Here is a 24,186-nt window from a genome sequence, read left to right as displayed (position 1 = left end):
ACTGAACGCACTCCTCCTCCTCCTTCCATTGACCCACTAAGTTTTGTGCTCTGCAGAATTACCTTTGCATCCTGCCATGCTATTACTTGTTACTGCCTGGGAGGGACTCCTACTTGCTCTACCTGGGGCACATCCTCCCTCTCCACCCCCCCAGCCAAATATAGTTTGCCTTCCCCTCTCCCCTCCAAGGCAACGGGCTAAAAGAAGTAGAGTAGCAGTTCTCCCATGAGTTTTCCATTGGCTGGAAGAAAATTCTGTTGCCTTGGAACCAGCCAAAAAAAAGTTCGCCTTCCACCCTTCCCTCCAATGGATGACTTTGTTTTCAATTGGCTCCTTCCCCTTACCTTCACTGGCCTGCCTGCTGCCTAGTCCGCTGGTAGGAACCGAGCCAAAATATACAAAGAAATTGAGGGCAGTTTTGTTACAACTTAGTTTACTGAATTTCGTTCAGAGTTCTGGAACTCACTATAATGAGCCAAATCAGCAAAATTCATATGTAATTTCAGCTTGTTTATTCCATTATGCATACTTCTAATAGGCTGTGCACAGGTGGGGAGATTTGGTATTCCCGCTTCAGTATTTACTTGAAGCGGTATTCCGCTTTGGTATTTACCCAAAGAGGTATTTACCCAAAGCGGGAAACCAATTCAGAACACCCCCAAATCCGAAGTGGCAAGCCACTTTGGATTTGGGTTTCGGGAATCGCTTCGGTATGATCCGTGAAGATTCAGAGCATACTGAAGTGAGGGGGGAACTCCCCACCACCACCCTCCCTGGGGCAACCCCTCTACCCCCCAGCCCCCCTGGGGAGACCCCTCCACCCCCACCCTTTGGAAAGCTTTGCTTCGGTATTCCAAAGCGGGGCCAGCATGCTGGCCCCGCTTCGAGAATACTGAAGCTTGCCAAATCGGGTCCGCTTCGGGTATCTTTACCCAAAGCGAAACCCGAATAGCACAGCCCTACAAATGGATACACAGGGAGGCTTACAGTCTCCTGCTGTATTGGTAGTATAGTAGATTACCACTTCTGTGTATATAGCCTTCAGAAGCCTCCTATTTGTGTGATGAGAGAAATACACATGCAGATACCTATTTCTATATTTAGATCACTTCTCAGTACTTTGGGGCATGTTCTTTTTAAAAATTATCTGCTATCGCTGCAACTTATATCTGCTGATATTTTTTTTTATTGCCCGTGTCTCTAATTGGCCAAATACAATAAACCCATATTGGCAAGTAGAAGGAATAAGTTATTCACTATTTTTTGCACGAAGCATCAAACTTAATAATAATATGCTTACATACTGCTTTTCTAGTGGTGAACAAAATCATCATTATCCCCACAATAGAGCTGGGCCTAAGGCCACCTACTAAGCTCATAGCAGTGATGGAATTCAAACGAGCAGAGTGCTGATTTTGAGCCCAACCACTTAATCACTATACTACCGCAGAAGTTATTTTGCACCACTTACCTTGGAGTTACACTTCTCTGTATGTTGCAGGTCTCTGTCACCGGCTTTCAGGATTCAGGAACACAACAGACAAAGGCATAATCATGTTAGCTATGACTGTGAATACAAGGATTACTGGAAAGATCCAAAGAAGCCTATGCCATGGAGAATGGAAGATGGGAAACATGGACAAATCAACTCTAGATACATGCCTCATGAAACTAACCACCACCGAGTTTATGAGTGTAGGTCACATTCACCGACTCTGAAAAGAATTCCTTCAGACGATATACATAGTCATAAATCTTATAGAACACATTCATCAGAACGGAATGAAGATATCAGAAGATGCCAATTTACTTCCAGATACTCAGAAATTTCTCACAAAGACCATAATCAGTCCTTTTATCCTACCAAAGTACGAGAGAGGGAGATGCATGAAGATGCTCGAGCTTCTGGAAGCACAAAAGGAATGGCAGCTTTTCATAGGCCATTAGGGACTTCATGTAAGAGTGAAAGGAAATGGAATGAAAATGACATAAGGCACCAGCAGTTACAAGAAGACAAGTATACTCAATCACCTCGAAGATTTTCTGGCGAATGCATGCCAAGGAGTTCTTTACAGAAGAGGTAGAGAAATTGCCCAGTTTTTAAAATGATTTTTTGCTGGAAAGTCCTTTGCCTGTATAGTAGAAGATTTCTACCCTGAAAGGCATTTTTCTAACAGAATAAAATATAGTTTAATTGTGGGCTACTAGGGGTACAGGAGTATTTTATCTTTTAAATTAATACTGTTGGTGGATAGCCTATGACAGGATCATGATTTTCCTGATGTTTGTTGGCTTGAGGGATCAAGGGGTGACACATTCTACATAAAAAAACTGCGTTTTCCAGCATTCTACATACTTAAGTTATCATTTTCTTCCTTACTGCAAGTATAAACCACTTTATGTCAACACAGGTATCCTGAAGATCGTGAGTACAGGGAATATGGGCATCCATCTAAAAAGGCTAAAGAAATGGAGAGATATGATGACAGAGAAATAACAAGCAATTCAAAATGGAAGCAAGATCATTCTTCTTCATCCAACCAAGAGAAGGGAGGACAAAGAAATCTTGGTCTTCAGTCCAATCGACTTGTTAAAAAGGAGTACAGTGATGATTGTAAAACAAAGCTAACGTATGACTATAGTCACAAACGTCATAGATACCCAGAGGGAGAGAAATACCTTTCTGATGACAGAGAAGAAAAGTATGTCAAATTGGAAGATGCAAAATATAACTCTCCTAAAGGAGCTTGGAATAGCAAATTCTCAGATTACTATAACAATGAAAGAGTGAGCCATACAGAAGAACCTCATACTGAAGCATCTGTTAAATATATTCCAGAGAAGGGGTGCAATTCCTGCGCTAAATCTTACAAAAGTGATGCTGGTTTAATTTCCTTTTATCAAAAGGGGAAGGAAAGAATAAAGAAGGAAGGGGATCTTAGGGGGCAAACAGATTTTTCTGGTAGTCATCAGTATGACTCCCATCACAAAGCTTCAGACGTGAAAGTTTCCGATGTCCACACTAGGAAGGAAAGGCTCACAGTCAAAGTGGATATGAAGAAAATAAATAAATACAGGTATTGTTTTTTTAAACTTTGGTAAAGTTTTACTCTTTCATGTTTAAGAATTTATAAAAGGTGTTAAGTCTCTCTGGTAATAAAGCTTCAGTGAAATGGAGTTCAACGGCCAGGATCCCAAGGGTTGTGCACTCTGTTACGCTGGTATGGGAGGCCTATTCTATATATGCTTTTATGCTGCATCCATTGAAAAACTCTTTCTGGAAGTTAGGAAATAACAGCAGCGTTTGACATGATTCAAGGAACTGCAGCCATTTATCCTCATAAGTATACAAAGCACTTTTCTTAAAATGGTAGAAAGTCAACAGAAAGAATGTATAAATACTGCCCTGGAAGAGGCAAAAAGATATACATGCCTTTTAGTGTCTCTTAAAAGTGACTTGTTAGATTTTACTTTGTCCAGAGTAGTTTACTCTGGATAAGAATCTTTAGATGAAATTTATAGCCATGTATAAAGCTGGACTCTGCCTCTTCAGTCTCTGTGGCAGAGTGAGCTGGGTAGGAAAGAGGTTGCCTGTTTGGATATTTCTTCCAAAAAATGGAACTGATAAGTCAGGTGGAAATGGTTTAGCCTAGCCTCCTCCTCTTGAGATGCTTTTTTTAGCGTTCAGGTTGAGAGGTTTTTTTATTTTGGTTGTTGTGGGTTTTCCGGGCTGTATTGCTGTGGTCTTGGCATTGTAGTTCCTGACGTTTCGCCAGCAGCTGTCACTGGCATCTTCAGAGGTGTAGCACCAAAAGACAAAGCTCTCTCAGTGATGCTGAGAGATCTCTGTCTTTTGGTGCTACACCTCTGAAGATGCCAGCCACAGCTGCTGGCGAAACGTCAGGAACTACAATGCCAAGACCACAACAATACAGCCCGGAAAACCCACAACAACCATCGTTCTCCAGCCGTGAAAGCCTTCGACAATACATTTTTTAATTTTGTTTTGTTGTTGAGATCAAATTCCCCCTTCCGTAGCAAGCACTTTCTAGGAAAAGCATTTCCATTTTGTTCTGCTAATTGTATAAATTGGCCCTCTGATTGAACATATCAGGATTTTTTTCAACAGGGAGAAATTTATGAAAGTACAAAACAACCTGGCAAATGATTTTGAAGATCTTACAAAGATTCAAACCCTTTAGAACCCTTTAGAATTGTGAGGCTGAAAGAATTATCATGGATCAACAAGCAGAGTCCGTGCTGGTATGTAAAGGAGCAGTCCATACCGTAGGTCAGGGCCCATGTAAAGGACTGTGTAGAGCTCGGGGCATAGAAAAGAAGACTGACAGTGAAAGCCTAAGCAGGGTTTAGATTGCAGTAACTTTGCTTAGGATTTCACTGTCAGAGATTTGAACAGCCCAGAATAAAAAGGGAGCTACAGGTAGCAAATACTGGTCCCCATCGAGAAATATAATAGGGCTCCTAGCTAGAAGGAAGCCCTACTTGGACCCTGCAGCTGTAACAGTCCTGGCAGGTTAACTAAGGTCTGTCCTTGGGGAGCTAGGTTCTACTTCAGTGGGCACTAGCACCTCACCTGTAGTTTGAGCGTATAGAAATGCTGCTTGACCTAATCAACTTTAGATATTTGAATGTAGGCAATCTGAGTTCAAAGCCCTATTTTGTTATAAGCCTGGTAGGTGACTTTCAGTAAGCCAGGATCTGTGTAAACAAAGAATATTAATTTTTATGTATTAATTTTTAAAATAAAATTGTATTCCATCTTCTACCTTCAAGAATGGCTTCACACATCTTAAATGAAACCTGTGCTGAGAGGCACATGAACTACACCAGTGTTATAAAATTTAAATAATTTAAAACAGCACCACAAATCACATCATCATAAAACTGAACATCCCAACCACTGCATAATAGACTCTTCTGGAGCCCTCCTTGAACAAGACTGTTTGAAATTGTTGGCCTAGCATCTGGGAGACCCAGGTTCAAATAATTTTTGCTCTGCCATGGAAGGTCGCTGGGTGACCACTCACACACACAGCCTAATCTACCTCACAGGGCTGTTGAGAATAAAATGGAAGAGAGGAGAAGGAGAGGCTTCTTTGGATCCCCATTGGGGGGAAAGGTGGGGTATAAATAAAGTGTAAAAATAAACACTAAAGATGGACCAACCAAGAGGACTTTGGTCTTTTGTGAAGTTTTCTTAAACATCTGTATGTTTCTAGGCTCTGCAAACTGAACATTCCAGTTACTTAATGCTTGTATTATACTATACCATAGCTGTTGATGGGTTGAACAAAATTGCTTGGATGCAAAGGGATAAATGTGAGGCTTAATGGTTTTCAGTGCAAATTGGTGGTATTGGGGACTCAAAAACTCACTGACGGACTGTCATAATCATATTTATGCTCTTCTGTACCCTTTAAACACTTTTTAGCTGCAGTTAGGAATCCTGATCATCTGCAGCTTTGTTTTCACACAGGTCTTGTTCTGCCAAGGAACTTCAGTGTTATAAGCCCAATCAATCAAATTTGATTTGTTACATAATGACATTACTGTTTCTAACCAGAGAAAGACTTGTTTGAAAACAAAAATTAACACCCAGGTTGTAGGCTGTCATATTTGCAAAGAGGTTGAGACATAGTGCTGCCTCCACGCAGAAACAGGGTAGAGAGCTTCCTTTCCTGGGAGGGTTTCCTTGCTTCTCCACAAAGTATTCTCTGCTCTTAAAATCAGTGAAAGGAAGTTCGGGGAGTGGAGATGAGGAAGAGGGAGGAAATGTTTGGCAAAAGCATCTCCACTTTTAGTGCAACGCAATTGTTGAGTTGGTAATTTTAAGTGCATTACATTACAATAGCTGTTTTTTGTATATGAGTATAAATAAAATAAGTACTGGAGTCCATGCTGTATATCAGAAGTGACATATAAACTTCTCTTGTGGATTATTCTTAGTTCCATTTTTCTCTGATTTAATCTTTTAAATGTATTGTTGTTTTGATTTTTTAAAAGATGAATCTTGTCTAAACATGTGAAAATTTGTTCCAGGGCTGCTTCCAGCCATATCACGGAAAGGCAGATGTCGTGTGATCTAGTAGCTGTGGGTAGAAAAACTGAAAATTTCCATCCTGTATTTGAACATATAAAATCTGTGACTCAGAAGGTAGAACATAACCCATCAAAAGAATTTGCTCAGGAAATCATCACAATTATCCATCACATTAAAGGTGGTTACAGTATGTTAGATATGCAAGTCACATGTAGTATAATCAAGATACTATGAACTTTACTAATCTAAATAGCCCAGGATACGTGAAGCATGCAGACTTCACAAAGTTGTGAAAGAATAACTTTAAGGAGCAGTACATGTTTAAAATTATTGGTGTATTTTGCAGACTTTTGGTAAAAAATCTAGTAATCCAGGAAGTTATTTTTCTGCTTCCTGAATAAAGAATGATTGAATTTAGAATTGGAACACTGGGAAAGGTGGAAATGTTTATTGCTAAAGAAGAGGATGTTAGAAAATACTCAGCAATTATATAGGCTGCTTCTGTTTTTTCGTATCTTGCATTTAAGGATAGTATAAAAATAAACAGTGACCTGTAGCTATATTAGCTGATAATTTTCTTTGGAATCTAAGTCCAGTTTGAAAAAGGACTTATGGCAATTCCCTGTTGATTTTGGGCATTTAACAAATGTAGAAATCGTATATCCTTAGAATAATAACATTCTTTTTACCATTAATATAATTTTTTTGTTTAGGGATAAGATGTGAGCACATAAATAACTGCAAAAACTTTCTTCAATATATCTTTTTTTGTTCTAACTTTGAAATTGCTGCAAGGGTTAGCTAAATACATTTTAATTTATCTTCTTCACAGCAAACTATTTTAAATCTTCTGAATTAACTTTACATGAACGGTTCTCAAAAATACAAGATAAGCCAGTTACAGAAGAAGTGAAAAGACATTCAGATCCAGAAATTCACAGGTAAAATACTTTATATTTAGAGAAGACTAAGCAGTAAAAGATAAATATTGATAATGAAACTTTATTACTTTCTCTTAAAGTACCTGTTACTACATGATCACGTTTAACTAGTTCTTAAATGGATCACACTGTTAAGCAACATCCTAATTCTTTGGAAGTTGACTCAGAAGTAAGCCTCACTGTGTTTAATGGGGTTTATTTCCAAATAAGTATGCATCAGATTGGGCAAATTCATACTTTTGCCATAGTCACCTGAAAGTGACCCCTTTCTTCTGCACTTTGCCCCCCCCCCTCATTATCAAAGGCAGTCCTCTGTTACTCCCCCTTCTCAATTTGTAGCCTGCTAGATATTTTGCTACATTCCATAAAAGTGTTAATCCAACAACATCCAACTGATATCACTATTCAACATTATACTTAATGAAAGGAAAATTAAACTGGGAAAGTCAAAGACATGAAACCTAAAATGGGAGGTGAGTGGGTTCCTACCCATAAAGCATGCTTATTTTGTTGTATGACATCCACATATTAGACATAATTCTTATGTGGAAGCCTATGTGTGCAGAGTCTAGCATATGTAGGAACAATCAGTTCCTGATTTTTTTAAAGTAATGATGACATATTTCATGCCTATGAATTTTAGACCATAAAAACATAGTTTGGATGATCAAGATTAGCAAAAAACAGAGTCAAACAGTTAATAGGATGGTGACCAGAAGGAACTGTACTTTTACATATAATTAAATTGCCGTGTGTGTGTGTGTGTGTGTGTGTGTGTGTGTGTGTGTGTGTGTGTGTGTGTGTGTGTGTGTGTGTGTTAGGGTCTGTTGAATTTTAACTTTTTCCTGTTTCCTTTTTGTCTTTTAACTTTTGTTTAATCACATGCTCATTCCATCAGGCGAATTGATATGTCTTTGGCAGAACTTCAAAATAAACGAGCTGTTCCATGTGAATCTGGGCAGGTAGGTAGATTTTTCTTAATATATTTTCAGGCATGTTGATAATTAAATGTCATTTTTGTAAGCAATCTGTAATATTTACATTTGTCAAATATATATATATGCTTGCTTTACTGAAATAATGTTAACCAGGACTGGAAAAATTATGTTTAGTTGCTGCTTGGCCAAGAAAGGAAATAGCTGATGTCTCTAAACTTAAAGAGACTGTTTGCTTTATACTATATGACTTTAGGTTTATCATAGTCCTATTACTGTGATAAGTTAAGGGACAAAAGGAAAATCAAAAGTACTATTCAGTACTTTATTTATTTCTGTAGAGTGTTGTGAGAGTTCTAGAAGATCCAAATGACCTAAGACATGATATAGAAAGGAGAAGAAAAGAGAGACTACAGAGTGAAGATGAAAATACATTTTATGTTGATGGGCTATTACGAAGGTAGGTGTCAAGAGAATTGATAGTTGAGTTCAGATATCATGGCTGAACTTTTAATTTCTTTCATTTGTATGTTATGTATTATAGAACTGTATTTCATTTTGGAATACATGTTTTATTCCTTTTGAAATTGTTTTTAATTATAATTTTAATCTCTTCTTTTCCCTGCCGTAGCATACTGTCCCTTAGCACCTCTTTCCCCTTTTGCTAGGAGCAGGAAATGCACAATAATGTCTGATATTAAACTGTCAGCCATGCTACCTTGGGATATATGATCAGCCAAAGGTTCCTGGTGCAGAAAAGGGGCCCACAAGTTTAGATGGAGACAATATGAAATGTTTTTTTCATCTCTTCCCTGATACAGGCTTTTAATTATTCTTGGATTGATTTTAATAGTTGTTTTTAAATATTGGGAATTTTAAAGTTTGCCGTGAGAAGCCTTGAGCCCTGTCTTGGGAAGCAGGAGGACTATTAATGCTCTAGAACAGGGGTCCACAGCCTTTCTGAGGTTGTGAACAACTTTGGAATTCTAATACAGGGTGGTGGGTGCAGCCACAAAATGGCTACTGCAAGAAGTGGAGGCAACCACAAAATGGGCACTGCTGGAGGCAGACAATCAGCTTGCCTTCAGTGAAGATCCTTGTTTTATAGAGGCTCCCAGAATAACATTTTAAAAAATCTGCACAGCCAGTCAGAACTCTAATGGCCAATTAGAAGCCCATCTGGCCCCATCCACTTCCTTAAAACTTTTGGCAGGCACCGGGAAAGGTGTCAGCAAGTGCCAGAGCACTCACAGTAACCATGTTAGGGACCTGTGCTCTAGAAATTGACCCTATCTCTATGGTATTTACACGGTCCCTCCATTTTTCTCCCACTGCTTCCCAGATTGAGCACAGGAGGGCAGGTTTGGGAGTGATCATCCTGGCATGATGTCACAGCATCAGCAATGCTTCCTTGTCCCTTCCCCAGTAGCTCCCAGTGGTTATGGGTAATCCCATATCAATCCCATTTCTTCACAGTTTTCCTTATGCTTATTTCCCTTCCCTCTTCCTTTTTTACATAGAACACACCTGTTCTTCTTTGGTTGACTGTGCCATGTGAGAGTTAAAACAAGAAGGACAAGGTGCAGAAATGCATAAAACATTCATTCACTCATTCATTCATAGTCTGTAATCCAAGGAGGATTACAGCAGTGCGATTGAAAATACAGTATGATCGACAGCTAGGACACTCACTGAGCAAAGTACAATAATGAATAACAGTTAGGGAAACAGATACAATAGGAGATGATGGTAGAAAATTTTTAAACAAGCATAAAATACAGCACATAGTTTTAATCTATCTGAAACAAAGCTTAACTAGTTTCCATGGCATGTTTAACAGTGTAGAAACTCCCTAGTAGGCTCATCTACATCAGTAGATAGTACTCAATAGCATAATGTTTAGTCCCTGTCGGTAGCAAGGCATCTCTCTGAGCTATTTCTTGTGAAGGAAGTACTTCTTCACCCAAAGACTGATTAACACATGGAATTCACTGCCACAGGAGGTGGTGGCATAGACAGCTTCAAGAAAGGATTGGCTAAACAGGTTCATCAGTGGCTATTAGCCACAAGGTGTAGATGGAACTCTCTGTCTAGGGCAGTGATGCTTTATATTCTTGGTGTTTTGGGGGGGGGGGGCGGGCAATCAGTGGGAGGGCTTCTATTGTCCCTAACTTGTTCATTAATGATTTGGAGTTGGGAGTAAGCTGTGAAGTGGCTAAGTTTGCGGATGACACTAAATTGTTCAGGGTTGTGAGAACCAGGAAGGATTTTGAGGCACTCCAAAGGGATCTGTCGGGGCTGGGCGAGTGGGCGTCAGCGTGGCAAATGAGGTTCAGTGTGGCCAAGTGCAAAGTAATGCACACTGGGGCCAAAAATCCCAAATATAAATACACAATGATGGGGTCCAAACTGGCGGAGACTGACCAAGAGAGAGATCTTGGAGTCATGGTAGATAACTCACTGAAAATGTCAATACAGTGTATGACAGCAATAAAAAAGGCCAACACTATGCTGGGGATTATTAGGAAGGGAATTGAAAACAAATCAGCTAGTATCATAATGCCTCTGTATAAATCAATGGTATGGCCTCATTTGAAATACTGTGTACAATTCTAGTCACCACTCCTCAAAAAAGATGATATAGCACTGGAAAAAGTGCAGAAAAGGGCAACTAGAATGATTAAAGGGATGGAACACTTCCCCATGAAGAAAGGTTAAAGCGCTTGGGGGTCTTTAGCTTGGAGAAATGACAACTGAGGGGTGAAATGATAGAGGTTTACAAGGCAGGCCATTTCATAAGGTGGGGGCTACCACAGAGAAAGCATGTGTGCAGGCAGCTGTTGATTTTGCCCAACTGCAGGGTAGTATCTGCAGAAGGCCCTGATTGGCAGTGAAGCTACCATAGAGGAACATAGGGAGGAGAGACGGTCACACAGATATGACAGGACAAGGCCATGAAGGGCTTTGAATGTGATAGCCATGACTTTTAATGAGGGGCCACTGTCTCTTGTCTGTCTTAAACACTTTAGTCGTTTTGCCAAGAATTTACACCCAAACATAGAAGAATTTTGAATCAAGCAATAACAATACAAGAGATCAACTCTGCCATTAAAAATTAAAAATAGGCAAAGCGCCCAGCCGGGATGGATTGACAGCAACATATTATAAATGTTTTGAAGACATATTAACAACACCTCTGCAAAAATTAATGAATGAAATGCAAGACAGAAATCATATGCCACCAACATGGCAAGAGGCAAATATAATTGTAATATATAAAGAAGAGAATAATAAATTATTACTTCAATCATACAGGTCCATCTCCTTATTGAATGAGGATTTTAAAATATTTACAACAATAATGGCAGAGAGACTAATTAGGTCTTCCAGATCTAATACATGAAGATCAAACAGGATTTGTTACAAAGAGATATATGAGAGATAACATCAATTGCATCAAGTAAATATCTGAATATTCAAGGAGGAAAGGAGAAAAAATTGTATTTATGTTTTTGGATGCAGAGAGAGCTTTCAGTAATGTGTCTTGGAAATTTTTGATGAAAGTATTACAAAATATGAACTGTGGAACTGAATTCCTAAATTGGATTCAAAGCATCTATATTGATCAGGAAGCTAAAATTTTAGTAAACAGTTCCCTAACGGAGAAAATAGAAATAGAAAAAGGAACTTGACAGAGATGTCCAATATCACCACTATTATCGCACTGGAAACTAGAATTGTTGCAATGAAAGAAGGCAAAGAATATAAAATAAAAAGTTATGCAAATTATGTTATCTCAGTTACAAAACCAAATATTTATTTGAAATATGTAATAGAACAAATGTTAAGATTTGGACTATATTCTGGATACAAACTGAATAAAAAGAAGACTAATGTTATTATTGAAAACCAGAGAAGAATAAGAAGGTATAGAAAGAAATAACAGATAGTGTTGTTACCAGAAAACCTGTTAAGTATATTAGAATAAATGTAGTGGGACAAAATGATAATTTGTATAAAGATAGCTATCAGAAAGTTTGGATAAGTATTACCGAAGATCTGCAAAGATAGGGAAAATTTAATATTTCATGGCTAGGGGAATCTCTGCTGTTAAAATGAATATATTACCAAACTGAACTTTTTGTTTCAAATGTTGCCAATCCATATAGATGAAAAGATTTTTTAAAAGTAACAGAAAAGGTAAATGACTTCGTATGGAATTGGAAGAAACCAAGAATAAGATTTAAAATATTACAAGCTGAAAAAAGATGCAGAGGAGTTAGCCGTGTTAGTCTGTGGTAGCAAAATCAAAAAGAGTCCAGTAGCACCTTTAAGACTAACCAATTTTATTGTAGCATAAGCTTTCGAGAATCAAGTTCTCTTCTGAAAAAAGCCTAGCTGGTTTGGCGGTGCCAAATATTAAACTGTACCAATAAGTGACTGCACTAGTTTGGATATCAGGCTGGATTACAAGTATGAATGGAAGACACACAAAACTGGAGACAATTGATACCAAAGAATTCATAATTATTTATGGATTAAGAAACCATTAAAAACTATTCAAAGACTAGATGGCATTTATATTTTGAGGGATGGACAATTAAGAATATATTTTCAATGTAGAAACAGATTAAGTCCACCAATTTCAGCATTGATCTCACCAATAAATGCCTATTTTGATATTACCATAAGAAATAAAACTACAAGGAACAATAAAAACATGGCAAGAAATTCAAGCTCAAGAAAAAAAACATCTTATGGCTGTTATTTTATCAAGTAGTGGCCAAACTTAAAGAACAACTATCCAAAGAAGGTGGCCAATTAAAAGAGAAAACAGTTTTTGAACAGCCAATCAGTGAAGATTCAAAACACCTATTAGGAAAGGTATATAAAGAATGCACTCCTAAGTGGAGTTACTTTGGTCTAAGCCCATTGAAGTCAATGGCCTTAGAGTGGAGTAACTCTGCTTAGAGTTGCACAGAAAATCTTATTGCAATATGCCACAGAATCGGAACAAGTTAAAAACTGTATGATAAAATGGTGCAAATTTCAAAGAAAATACTTCTATCAGCTGGTGGGAAAATTTATGGACTAAAGAAATTAAATTTACAGACTGTCAAATTTTAAGGGAGAATTGGTATAAAATGTTTTTAGATGGTATATTACCCCAAGGACATTGCAAAAACTAATGAGAATTATAGTGGAAGGTGTTGGAAATCTCAATGCAGAGACGCAACATTCTGTCATATATAGTGAACATGCAAGAAGGCACTGGATAAAAATACATAAAGACATGCAAAAGACACTAAAGTTTTGCTTTGTGTTGAACTCTAAAACATGATTAAATGTTTTATCAAGTAATATAAACGTTCATAGCGAATTTGTCAAATATATGGTGATAGTGGCACGAGTAGTATATGAAACAAAATGGAAGGCAGAATCCTGTCAGATGTGACTGAATAGATGAATAAATTGTATGAATATGCGTCAATGGCTAAATTAATTTCTTATATGCATAACAGAACAAGCCTAGTAGAAAAGAGCAAGAGTCCGGTAGCACCTGTAAGACTAACAAGATACTGAAGAAGTGAGCTGTGGCTCATGAAAGCTCATACCCTACCACAAACTTTGTTAGTCTTACAGGTGCTACTGGACTCCTGCTCTTTTCTATCATGGCTACCCATCTAGAACAATCCTAGAATTTCAGACAAAATGGAAGCTTTCTTTGATTATGTAGCCAAAAATTAAGAAAAATTAAGAAAAAATATTAGTAAACTGGACTAATTATAAAATTAGTAATTTAAAATGTTGAATATAATGTATTTTAATATAAGTATGGGGATGGAGGGGAGAAATATGTAGTTTATATATTCTGTTATATACTGTGCTGTGTATAATTATTTCTGATTTATACGACCACGTTAAACTTTTTTTGTTTTTTTATGTACTGTTTATTATCATTTGGTTTAAATGAAATATAAAGATAAAGGTAGTCCCCTGTGCAAGCACCGAGTCATTACTGACCCGTAGGGGGACATCGCATCACGACATTTTCTTGACAGACTTTTGCCATTGGTTTGCTATTGCCTTCCCCAGTCATCTACACTTTACCCCCGGAAACTAGGTACTCATTTTACCAACCTTGGAAGGATAGAAAGCTGAGTCAACCTTGAGCTGGCTACCTGAACCTGGCTTCCACCGGGATCGAACTCAGGTCATGAGCAGAGCTTGGACTGCAGTACTGGAGCTTACCACTCTGCGCCACGGGGCTCTTCTAAATGAAATATATATAATTAAAAAAACCACTTCCATCATTTTATCAAAGCAGTGAATTGTGTTGTGTGACAGCGTATTGTACCTAAGACAGAAGGATGCGAGTAATGGGCTATACAGCAAGATTTCATAGTTGTTCTAGGACTGTTCTAGGGAGTTTACTTGACCACAGTGTTGGCATAGTCTAGGGGAGAATACTGAGTTAAAACAATTTGTTTCATGTTGAGAGAATCTGTCCAATAAAACAAATTTATGTTAAACTTGTGTGACCCTAAATCCTCATGGAACCAAGCAGCCTCTACAATTTTTGGTGGAACTATATGGATTAGCATAAAATCTGATTTTTGAAATTAGATTTACAAGATAACAGAAACAGCTTTAAAATGTTCGCAGACTGTGCCATGGCAGCAGCAAAGCAATTTATCTTGTCTTCAACTGTAGTGTTAGCAAACACTAGCAAAGTGCTGTCTGACAGAGCTGTTCTAGATGATGAATGGCCTGGTGAACTCTGGCTGTCTCTGCTGGAAAATGAGTGAGTCATCCTTGACTCTCTGTAAGAAGTTCCTCATTTACTTTGCAGGCCAATTACCCATATGCAAATAAGTATGAATACAGGTTCTGAGTGCATGGTATCAGGGACTTGGTCTAAATATTTTTATTGTTCAATTCCTGCTGTACTCTGGTATGGCACATGGAAGTGTATGACTGAATCATACCTATTTTGCTAAAAAGTGATTTGGAATAAAAGGGAATGTTTTTTTTTTAAATAATTTTTTATTTTAACATCTAGAACAATAAACTACAAAAAATTACAATAGTACAAGGGGAGGGAAAGAAGGGAGAGAAAAAAAAGAGGGGGAAGGGGGGTGGAAAAATGGGGAAGGCAACTCGCAAACACTAAACACTACACTTCAATGCTTTCCTTTCATACTGCCATAATTAAAGAAAATAGCTTAATAAAGTAATGATGGAATGGTTGATCTTACAAAATACAAATTACAGTTCAAATTAAATCTCCCCCCCCCCGGGCCTCGGACGCAGTTCTCTCTGAGCAGCTACAGCCGCAGCGCTCGTTGCCTCCCCCCTCCCTTCAGGCTTCAAATCTTCTTCTTTTTGCTTGGTGTCTGACCCAAATTCTGGATTTTTGTCCACAAAATCCCTTAGCTGATCTTCCGAATTAATCTTGTAAGCTTGATCTTTATAACTAAACCCGATTCCTTCTGGAAGTAGCCATTTGTACTTTATGTCACGTTCCCTCAAAAGAGCTGCCAGCTTTTTATACTTAAACCTTCTCTTCCGGACTAAAAATGGAACGTCTTTCAGTATCTTGACTTTATTTCCCAGAAAGTCCAACTCCGCATTATATGAGTTATATAGGATATTGTCCCGGACCCTCCTGGATGAGAACTCAATAACAATCTCGCGAGGCAGCTGCCGCTTCATTGCATATTTTGAAGATGCCCGACGGACTCCCAAAATGGCGCTTTTTACTTCTTCTTTAGTTGCCCTCGCGGGTGTCGCTAAAAGTTCCGAGGCAAGATCCCATAAATCCTCGTTTTCCTCCTCTTTAACATTCTGGAGACGCAAAATGGTCTGTGTTCGCTCCACTTGCAGCCCAATCAGCTGGTTTTCCACCAACTTTAGCTCCTTGTTCGTTGCTCTCATAAGTGACGCATTTTCCTGAGCAGACTTCTCTGCCCCCCCCCGCTACTTCCTTGATGGCTTTCACATCGCTCTCAATTAAGCCCACCCTTTGATCTGTTTCATTCAGCTTGTCAACAAAGGGTTTTATGGCTTCGATAACCGATCTTTTCACCAGTTCCTCAAGCGACTCGCCTCTTCCCTGCAGGGCAGCCGAAACTGACTTGCCCAAAGCAGGACTCTGCTTTTTTGCTGCCATTTTAGGGGGGGGGGACCGCCAATCTTCCGAGACTCTGCGAGGGGGGGGAAATCCGAATCTTCTAAACTTCAGATCCCACCACTCCTTCACATGCGCTTGTAGTAACAGAAGGGATTCGCTTACTTACAGGCTTCCGCCTAATCCTGTTCTTTGCCATTTTCCATGGCCCGGCAGCACACAAGCTGCCGCGCACGTCTGCCGGCCTCCATAGGGACAAACGGGCAATTTACCCCCTGCCTCAATCTGCCAGAGGGCTCTTCCCGTCGCGTCCCGGACCCAGACTCCCTCCCTGGGAGCCCTGGGGGCTAACCTTTGCAGATCAGCCGCCCGGTCAGGCTGCTCGGCCGCTTCTTCTCGGACCTGCCGAGAGGAGCGTCCGACATGGCCGCGAAAACGAAACCGATCGGAATAAAAGGGAATGTTTTAATGGTTGGAGTTGGTGCTACATCTAATTAAAAGTGTTAGGGTTCCTGATACTTTTAAAGTTGCTGAAGTTGTGGCCCCTTCTGCCTCTTACAGTATTGGATTATCTGGAAAATTGAGTATTGTTGTTGAAAAGTTTGAATTTTGACACCGATTTTCCATTCAGCTCCTATTTTTTTCCTAAAGGTTTTGGAATGACTGTCTTTTTTGCCTTCCCAGTTTCACTTTGGTGCTGTCTTTCGAAATCGCTGTCAGACTGGATTTGAACTTGCATATATGGCAGTGAGAATAAAATTGTGCTATTTTGTAATCTCTGCATAGTAAAATTAGGATAATTGTATCTGTATTGCATCATTTGGTCCCCAGTAATTAGAGATGTAAAATTTCAGATACTTTGAGCCTTGGGGGGAAATGCAGAAAAAAAATCAAATATATGCAATACTTGCTTTCTTACCAAACCTTAACTTGTTTTACTGCTTTAACAACTTGCAGCATTTGTAGCTTAGTTAGCATGTAGTTATATTACTTGGCATATTGTATTTTTGAAAACGATATAGTCACTTTTTACATTTATTACAGTGACACCCATCAGTGTTTATTTCTTTCATTAAGTTGACTAAAATCTCGGTACTTATAGAATGGTTACACTGGGGGCACACCATAGTCACTATTCACTCAGTGTAAGAGATTAGCTTTTCTTGGAGTTAAAATTGCACTTGCAGTTTCAGGTTGCAGCAGAGTCCAACAGATCTCATCAGCATCATCTGATGAGTGGGCTTCAGTGCTTGCCCTTGCTTTCTTATTCAGAACCTGAATTTTGACACCAATTGCCAGCCTGTGATTTTTTTCCTCTTTAAGAAAGTGATGTCTTCTTTGAGGTTAGATACTGTCTCCTTTCTGCGCCCCTTCTGACTGGATTTCTAACTTCCATATAGCACTGATAATCTAGTTTATTACAAACTTGTGAGCCAGTTTGGTGTAGTGGTTAAGAACGGCAGGACTCTAATCTAGAAAATCAGGTTTGATTCCCCACTCCTCCACTTGTAGCCAGCTGGGTGACCTTGGGTTAGTCACAGCTCTCTGGAGCTCTCTCAGCTCCACCCACCTCACAGGCTGATTATTGTGGGGATAATAATGGCATGCTTTGTAAACTGCTCTGAGAGGGCATTAAGTTGTCCTGAAGGGCGGTATATAAATCTAATGTTGTTTTTGTTATAATTATTATTACACAGTCTCTGAAAAGACTGAGATCCTTAAGAGAAGCTACAGCACTCTGGCTGATGTGCCAAAGGTCTTTTAGCCTGAGGGTCATAGTCTACAGCCAGAAGAAACATTTCTTTGCACAGAGAAAGAGAGATCTGCTCTGCATTTAGAAGCCTTTCTATTTCTGTGGTCATTGTTGTACTATTGTACTTTATTTTATTGTTACCTGCTTGGGTTCCCATTTGGGGACAAAAATAGGGTATAAAGGCCACAGTTAAAGCTGGAGAATTTTCAGTAAGCGGTTTAAGATCTTGCACCTTGAACTTTCCACAGCAGTTTTACTCTGTAGTTATCTTGCAGTCTGCATTTGACTTGTTTTGAAAGTTTTGTATTCCTTTGTGAAACACTGAACGGTCTTCATAGAAGACAAATATGCTTTGGTTATGCCATGTTAAAGCATACAAGCTTATTTTTTAAAAAAAATCTTCTAGTGTATATTTCAGTTCCATGGTCTTTACATGCTTCATACTGAGCTCTGTAAAACTAGAGCACCTGACCCTAAAGGAAATAGCGTACAGATAAAAGAGTTTTCTTCTAAACCTCTGCCTTAAATATCCATGACTTTTGAAAACCTTTACTTGGTCAGCTTTGCAGAAGTTCTTAACTGGATCCAGTGATGCAGCAACAAAAAAAGAAATCTACATAGTGGTGTTCCGCTTGCAGAAGGGATTTCATAAGGCCTTGTGTAACATCTCCTGCTCCTATGCTTGTATACGCATGCACATTTGGGGATTGTACTGTGATAGCCCTGACCTATCATTTAGTCTCTTACTCTGACCTAGTGTACTTTATTTTACTTCATTTGGTATTTAGCCCTCCCTCCCCGCAAGTGGGTTCAGGACGGGGTACAACATTCAATAGAGTACAATAGAGTTCTGTTGGCAGAGAATCTTCAGTTTTATTTAATGAACTCAAGAAGAGCAACAATCTTCTATCTCTACCATATTGTACTTCAGATAGCTGTTTTGAGAATGAAGAAACTGGCTGCATTAACTTCCTGAAAACCTAAGACTAATTGCACGGTATCTAGCACAAGCAGAAATGCAAATAGGAAATAAGTTTAACTTAATACAAGCTGTTACTGTGGGGGTTTTTCTTGTGTTTCCACTTATGCAAAAGCTCTACTGCGAGTGAAAATTTTGCACTGGATACAGTCCTAGCAGTGTGGCATAAACCTGTATATATTTTGCGTAGAAGAAAATGATTTTGGTTGTTTGTATCTTAGAAGTCAGTCTAATGTGACTGCAAACTTTGAGGGATGATTTCAGCTCTAAAACTGTAGTCCAGTCCTAATAACAGGCTATCACATTTTTGCATTAAAATTACTGATTATAAATTCAAGTAGAGGGCAAGCACATCCATCAAGGTAACTTAATTAAGATATTTTCTGCAATTTTTCCATTAAATTATGAATGCCTCATAGCTCTGCACCTTGAGTTTATTTTAGTTACTTCTGTTTTAAGCAATATGAAATTATTTTATTAGCCAATATATTTTTAACATTTCTTTTCTTCACTGTGTGTTTTAAAACGATTCCATTGAGTTTTCACAGCTTTTAATATTATATCATTTTAGGAATGAACAGAGTTGTAGCTTTCCAAAACCACGAAATTTTCACTCCTATGGATTCCAAAAACCTACACGATTCCTAAGGCCATCTTGTAGAAAGTTTATTGGAAGAAGTCACATGGTAAGTTGAAATACAATGTATTATTTCATGTTGAAATTCGGATTCTGCTTCATTGCTTGATCCTGGGACTAGTCATGCCCTTGTAAAACAAACTGCAAACAGTATCAAAGGGCTCTCTCTTCATTTGTAGAAATGCTCATCATTTGAGGAACTTGGGCACTTTTCAAAGTTCATTGCAGGTTTACTTTTAAAGCTGTTTTAAGTACTTGTGTTTTAAGATGCTTTCCTTTTCCAGGGTTAAAGTGTTAATTTACTTCCTCTTTAAAGCAGTAAATATTTTACGTACTTCAACAGGACTACTTTCTCCTGGTCTCCAAATACGTTACTGAACCCTTACCTAGGAATCAGACCTTCGAAGTCTGTCCCACGAAGACTAAAAATGCCACTTCTATAAATAATAATAATTAATAATAATAATAACATTCAATTTATATACCGCCCTTCAGTACAACTTAACACCCACTCAGAGTGGTTAATAACAACAATAACAACATTTGATTAATATACTGTCCTTCAGGATGACTTAACACCCACTCAGAGTGGTTTATAAAGTATGTTATTATTATCTGCGCAGTCACCCTATGAGGTGGGTGGGACTGAGAGAGCTCCTAGAAGCTGTGACTGACCCAAGGTCACCCAGCTGGCTTCAGGTGGAGGTGGGGATTAAATCTGGTTCCCCACATTAGAGTCCTGCCACTCTTAATCAGTACACCAAATATATTTAAACTTCACAGTGAGCACTTAAGAAAAATCAGATCAGTTGAACAATATAAGTGCAGAACAAAATGCAGTGGATATGTCAGAGCAGCATATATGAAGAAATAAAATGAGAGAACTACACCAGGAGAAACAAAATTGATAAAATAGAAAAGGAAGAGGCCATATATTCCCCACACACAGCCATCAATGTTCCATGATGAGGAAGTGGCTAAGAACTCTACACAGTATACAAAAGTCATGCTTCTGATTATCCCTTCATGCATGACAATACCGATACCACCAGTCATACGTAATCACAAAATGTGGATCTTAAATGATTTTTAGTACTCAGTAACAACCATATCAATGTAACTGGAGTTAAAGCTTATTAATAGTATGGTTATGTCTTCATATGGGAATTCACACACTACATTAGCTGGATGATGATGATATGCAGGAGAACAGAGGAAAGAATTTGAAAGGAAGTTTCAACAACTGTTACGCCATCTAATATGGATGATTTTTCAGGATTCCATAACTGTTGTAGGTAACCTGGAACAACTATTGATGCTCTAATAAAATCTTTAGGTGTTTTTATTTGTTTAAAGCTAATTGTCAAAATTTACTGTATGTTCTCTAGAGATGGGCACAAACTGGGAAAATGGCAGTTCATTGTGGTTCATGGTTTGTCGTATTTCACAAACTGGCATGAAATTACCCGGTTTACGAACAGTTCATTTGGTTCGTGAAAACATCACTTTCAGGACAGCAGAAAGTCTGCAGAAAGCTCATCCCCCTATTACTTAGGAAATTGATTGATCAGAGCCAGGCTGTCTGCAGTGACAAACCGAAAAATGAACCAAATGAACTGGGCTAAAAATCATAGCAGTTCATTGCAAATCATCAAAAATGCCCTCCAACTTACTGCCGGTTTGCAAACCGAAAAACGGCCCAGTTCACGACAAACTTCGGTTCATATTTCAGTTTGTGCCCATCTCTAATGTTCACTAATAAAAAAAATTGCCAAAGGCCAAATATTCTAAAACAAACTGTACAAAAAGTATTTGAGTCTAGTGGTGCCTTAGAAAACAAGTTTTTCAGGGTGTAAGTTTTCAACAGTCTGAGCTCCTTCTCTCCAAAGCTGCTTCTTTACTAAATGTTCTACATAATGGGTGATTCCGCACGAATGGTTTTCCCTGCTTCAGCTTCTAAATGACCTCGATTTTTTTCTTGTGTTTCCACACGTGGGAAGGCAATCCTAGCAGCAGATTCGAAGCCACTGCACGTTTTGTCTGTTTTTTTTCCTTCCTGCTTTCCCCCGACTTATTTGTCCATTCGCAGCAGATTAGGGATTTTAATCATGCGGAATTCTTTATCCGATGTTCTCCCCACCCTTGTCCTTTTCTTTCGCCCTTCAAATTTGATTGGCCAATCATGTTTTCTAAGCCACACCCACTACCCTTTCCCTTTTCCTCTTTTTTTAAAAAAAAATGTAAAAAAAATGTTGCAACGTTTCTACATGTCTATGCAGAAACATATCCTGTGTCACATGACAACATCTGACCAATAACCGGTCCATTTTACAACGCGCCGAATTTGTTACTTGTTGCTTGCTGACAGCTGACAGCTTCTGAGGTAGAGTGAAAGTGTGATGGAGGGACTTCAGTGTTCAACTAGTGGTCTAAGCATTTCATGGAGGGAGAAAGAGACCGTCCTCAACACAACACCTATCACTAAACCACACTGCTCACGAAGAAAGCGGGAAAGATAGACGCGGGGTCATTGGTAACAATTTTCCCTCCAAATGTCAATAGCCAATACTCTTCCACAATATCGGTGGGAAGTGCTCTGGCCTATCCAATATGTTTATTTGATGCAACGTTTATGTGTAGCAACGTTTTTTTGTGAGAATTTTTTTTCTAATGTGTTGGTTTGATGCAACGTTTATGTGTAGCATCGTTTTTTGGGGGGGGGGATTTTGTAAAAAATGAAGATGTGCATCATTCAACACTACCCCGGGAAAAAGCGATGAGGAATCGATTTTTATCCTGTCAAAAATTCCGCATGATGGACTTTGAGCCGATGAAATATGCGAAACAAAAGCCTAATGTGGAATCGGGGAGAAGTGGATTCGTAGGACTCCACCGCGGCATGACTGCTCAGAAAGTCCGATCAAAATTGATCATGCGGAATCCCCCAATGGGACAGAAATCTATTGAAAGTATATATGGCAATATCTCATGAAAAGCAGTCAAGGATACGCTATGGTACTATTTTTAATCAGATCACAAAGTGAAAGGCTATTTGTGTCTTTAGTATTCAGTCCAGAGTAATCATCAAAGATATTTTTCAAGAGCACAAATTCTAAATTCTGGTGTTTGAATAAATATACCAAAAAGGATAATGAGCTTCAATTTTGCTTTGTTCACTTATTGGACCGTAGTTTATTCAGACATACATATTTTGGAAGTCTTTTTGCTGGTGTCTGATGAAGCTTCATCAAACACAAAAAATAAACCTTTATGTATTCATGCTGTGACAGAAAGGAAGTCCAAAAGCCTCTGTAAGCAAGCACAGGAACTGGATTTCTTTGAGGGATATTTAAGAATGCCCTAAGAAACTGATTTTGAATGACCTCCAGATCATTCAGTTTTTTGTACTCTCTAATTTGAGGTACAGTCTTCCCTACTGTCCAGCAACGCTGTCCTCCTGTCCACTCCCCCTTGCAGCAGCAGGCCCCATATTCAGGTCCTGCAGCACAACCTCTGACAATACCTCAGTTGCAGATGCCTCTACAAGGTCCCAGGCCTCCTCCATCATCGGGAAACAGCCGCCGACACCCAGACACAGCCCTGGGGAATAGTCTGCAGCCACCCAGCAGACTCACCCTTTTCCTGTAGTTGCCCAGGTAGCTCCACCTCAGCCAGGTCCACAGGGGATTGCTAACAGCTCGAGCTAGACAAGCATAGCCCAAAGCTGCCAAGGGAGCCACTGGTGAGGATTCAGAAGTAGCAGAGAGCAGACCAAATGCCCCAGTCCAGGCTGGGATGGAGTGAGTGGAGAGACTACCCAGCCCTCCTATCAGGTAGCAGGGTCAGTCAGGGAGGCTGGGTGGAGATTGGGAGGGGAGCCAGGGAGGTGGGGAAGGAGAGGCCTTTTAAAGTCAGGTTCCTGTGAAGGCCAAGGAGGAAGTGAAGGGAGAGGCAGCTGAAGGGTACTGTGACTCCCAGGGCAGAAGGAACAAGGTGGTGTAACCTCATTTCCTGCCCATCTGAGGCAGGAGGACACCTGCTGGGAGAGCTGGCAGGATGGCAGACCATCAGAGGAGGGTGCCAGTGAGGGAGGAGCCTCACACCTACAACAACTCTTATCATATAAGAAATTTTAGGATTGCTTGCAGAGTTTTAGAGGATTTTTTAAAGGCGGCTATCTGTTTCATTCAAGAAACATATTCATGAAAGAAAAAGTCCTAAATATGTAGAAATTGTTACCAGTTTTATTGGTTAGCCATCTATTTCTGTTAAATAGTTCTCTTATTAAATAGAACTTTTGTTCTATTATAATTAATTTCCTTTGTCTTGCACCTGGCTTCAAGTTCTTCAAGTAGACATTAGTCCTATTTGAGTAAGCAATAAAGGGATCATATCCTCTGCATATATTAAAACTGAGGCCTTACTTGAAATGGGTAACAGGAAAAACATTGGCTGCCACTGTTGTTTTACAATATTAACAACATAAAAATTAAACAAAAAGGGAATTGAGTCAATCTTGACAAACTCCATGAGTAGTTGAAATTTTTGCAGAGATCTGGCCTCTAATCCTAGCATATGTATATAGCCTCCTAAAAGGAAGAGTCACTTGTCAATGTTACCAATTAAGTTATTTTTAGAGGTGGGCATGGACTGGGAAAACCCCATGGACCACCAGCCCGCGGTCTGTCGATTTTCACAGACCACGAACTTTTCATGGGCGAGCCCCATTCATGGACTAGTTTGTTGGTC

At 39.1% G+C, this 24,186-nt stretch overlaps 1 protein-coding gene across 1 annotated transcript in view; it reads left to right on the top strand.

The window, feature by feature from the left end:
• Window positions 1-24,186, top strand: part of BCLAF3 (BCLAF1 and THRAP3 family member 3) — a 52,242-nt gene that overhangs the window by 14,153 nt on the left and 13,903 nt on the right. Inside the window, exons 3-9 of the mRNA XM_054975091.1 lie at window positions 1,502-2,080; window positions 2,412-3,077; window positions 6,061-6,239; window positions 6,894-7,002; window positions 7,901-7,964; window positions 8,279-8,397; window positions 19,372-19,486. Of these exons, the coding sequence (XP_054831066.1) occupies window positions 1,502-2,080; window positions 2,412-3,077; window positions 6,061-6,239; window positions 6,894-7,002; window positions 7,901-7,964; window positions 8,279-8,397; window positions 19,372-19,486 (1,831 nt within the window). The remainder of the gene's footprint in view (window positions 1-1,501; window positions 2,081-2,411; window positions 3,078-6,060; window positions 6,240-6,893; window positions 7,003-7,900; window positions 7,965-8,278; window positions 8,398-19,371; window positions 19,487-24,186) is intronic.

The sequence above is a fragment of the Eublepharis macularius genome, chromosome 3, assembly GCF_028583425.1.
Source record: "Eublepharis macularius isolate TG4126 chromosome 3, MPM_Emac_v1.0, whole genome shotgun sequence".
NCBI lineage: Eukaryota > Metazoa > Chordata > Lepidosauria > Squamata > Eublepharidae > Eublepharis > Eublepharis macularius.
The sequence above is the reverse complement of the archived record's forward strand: the minus strand, read 5'-3'. Positions and strand labels throughout refer to the sequence as shown.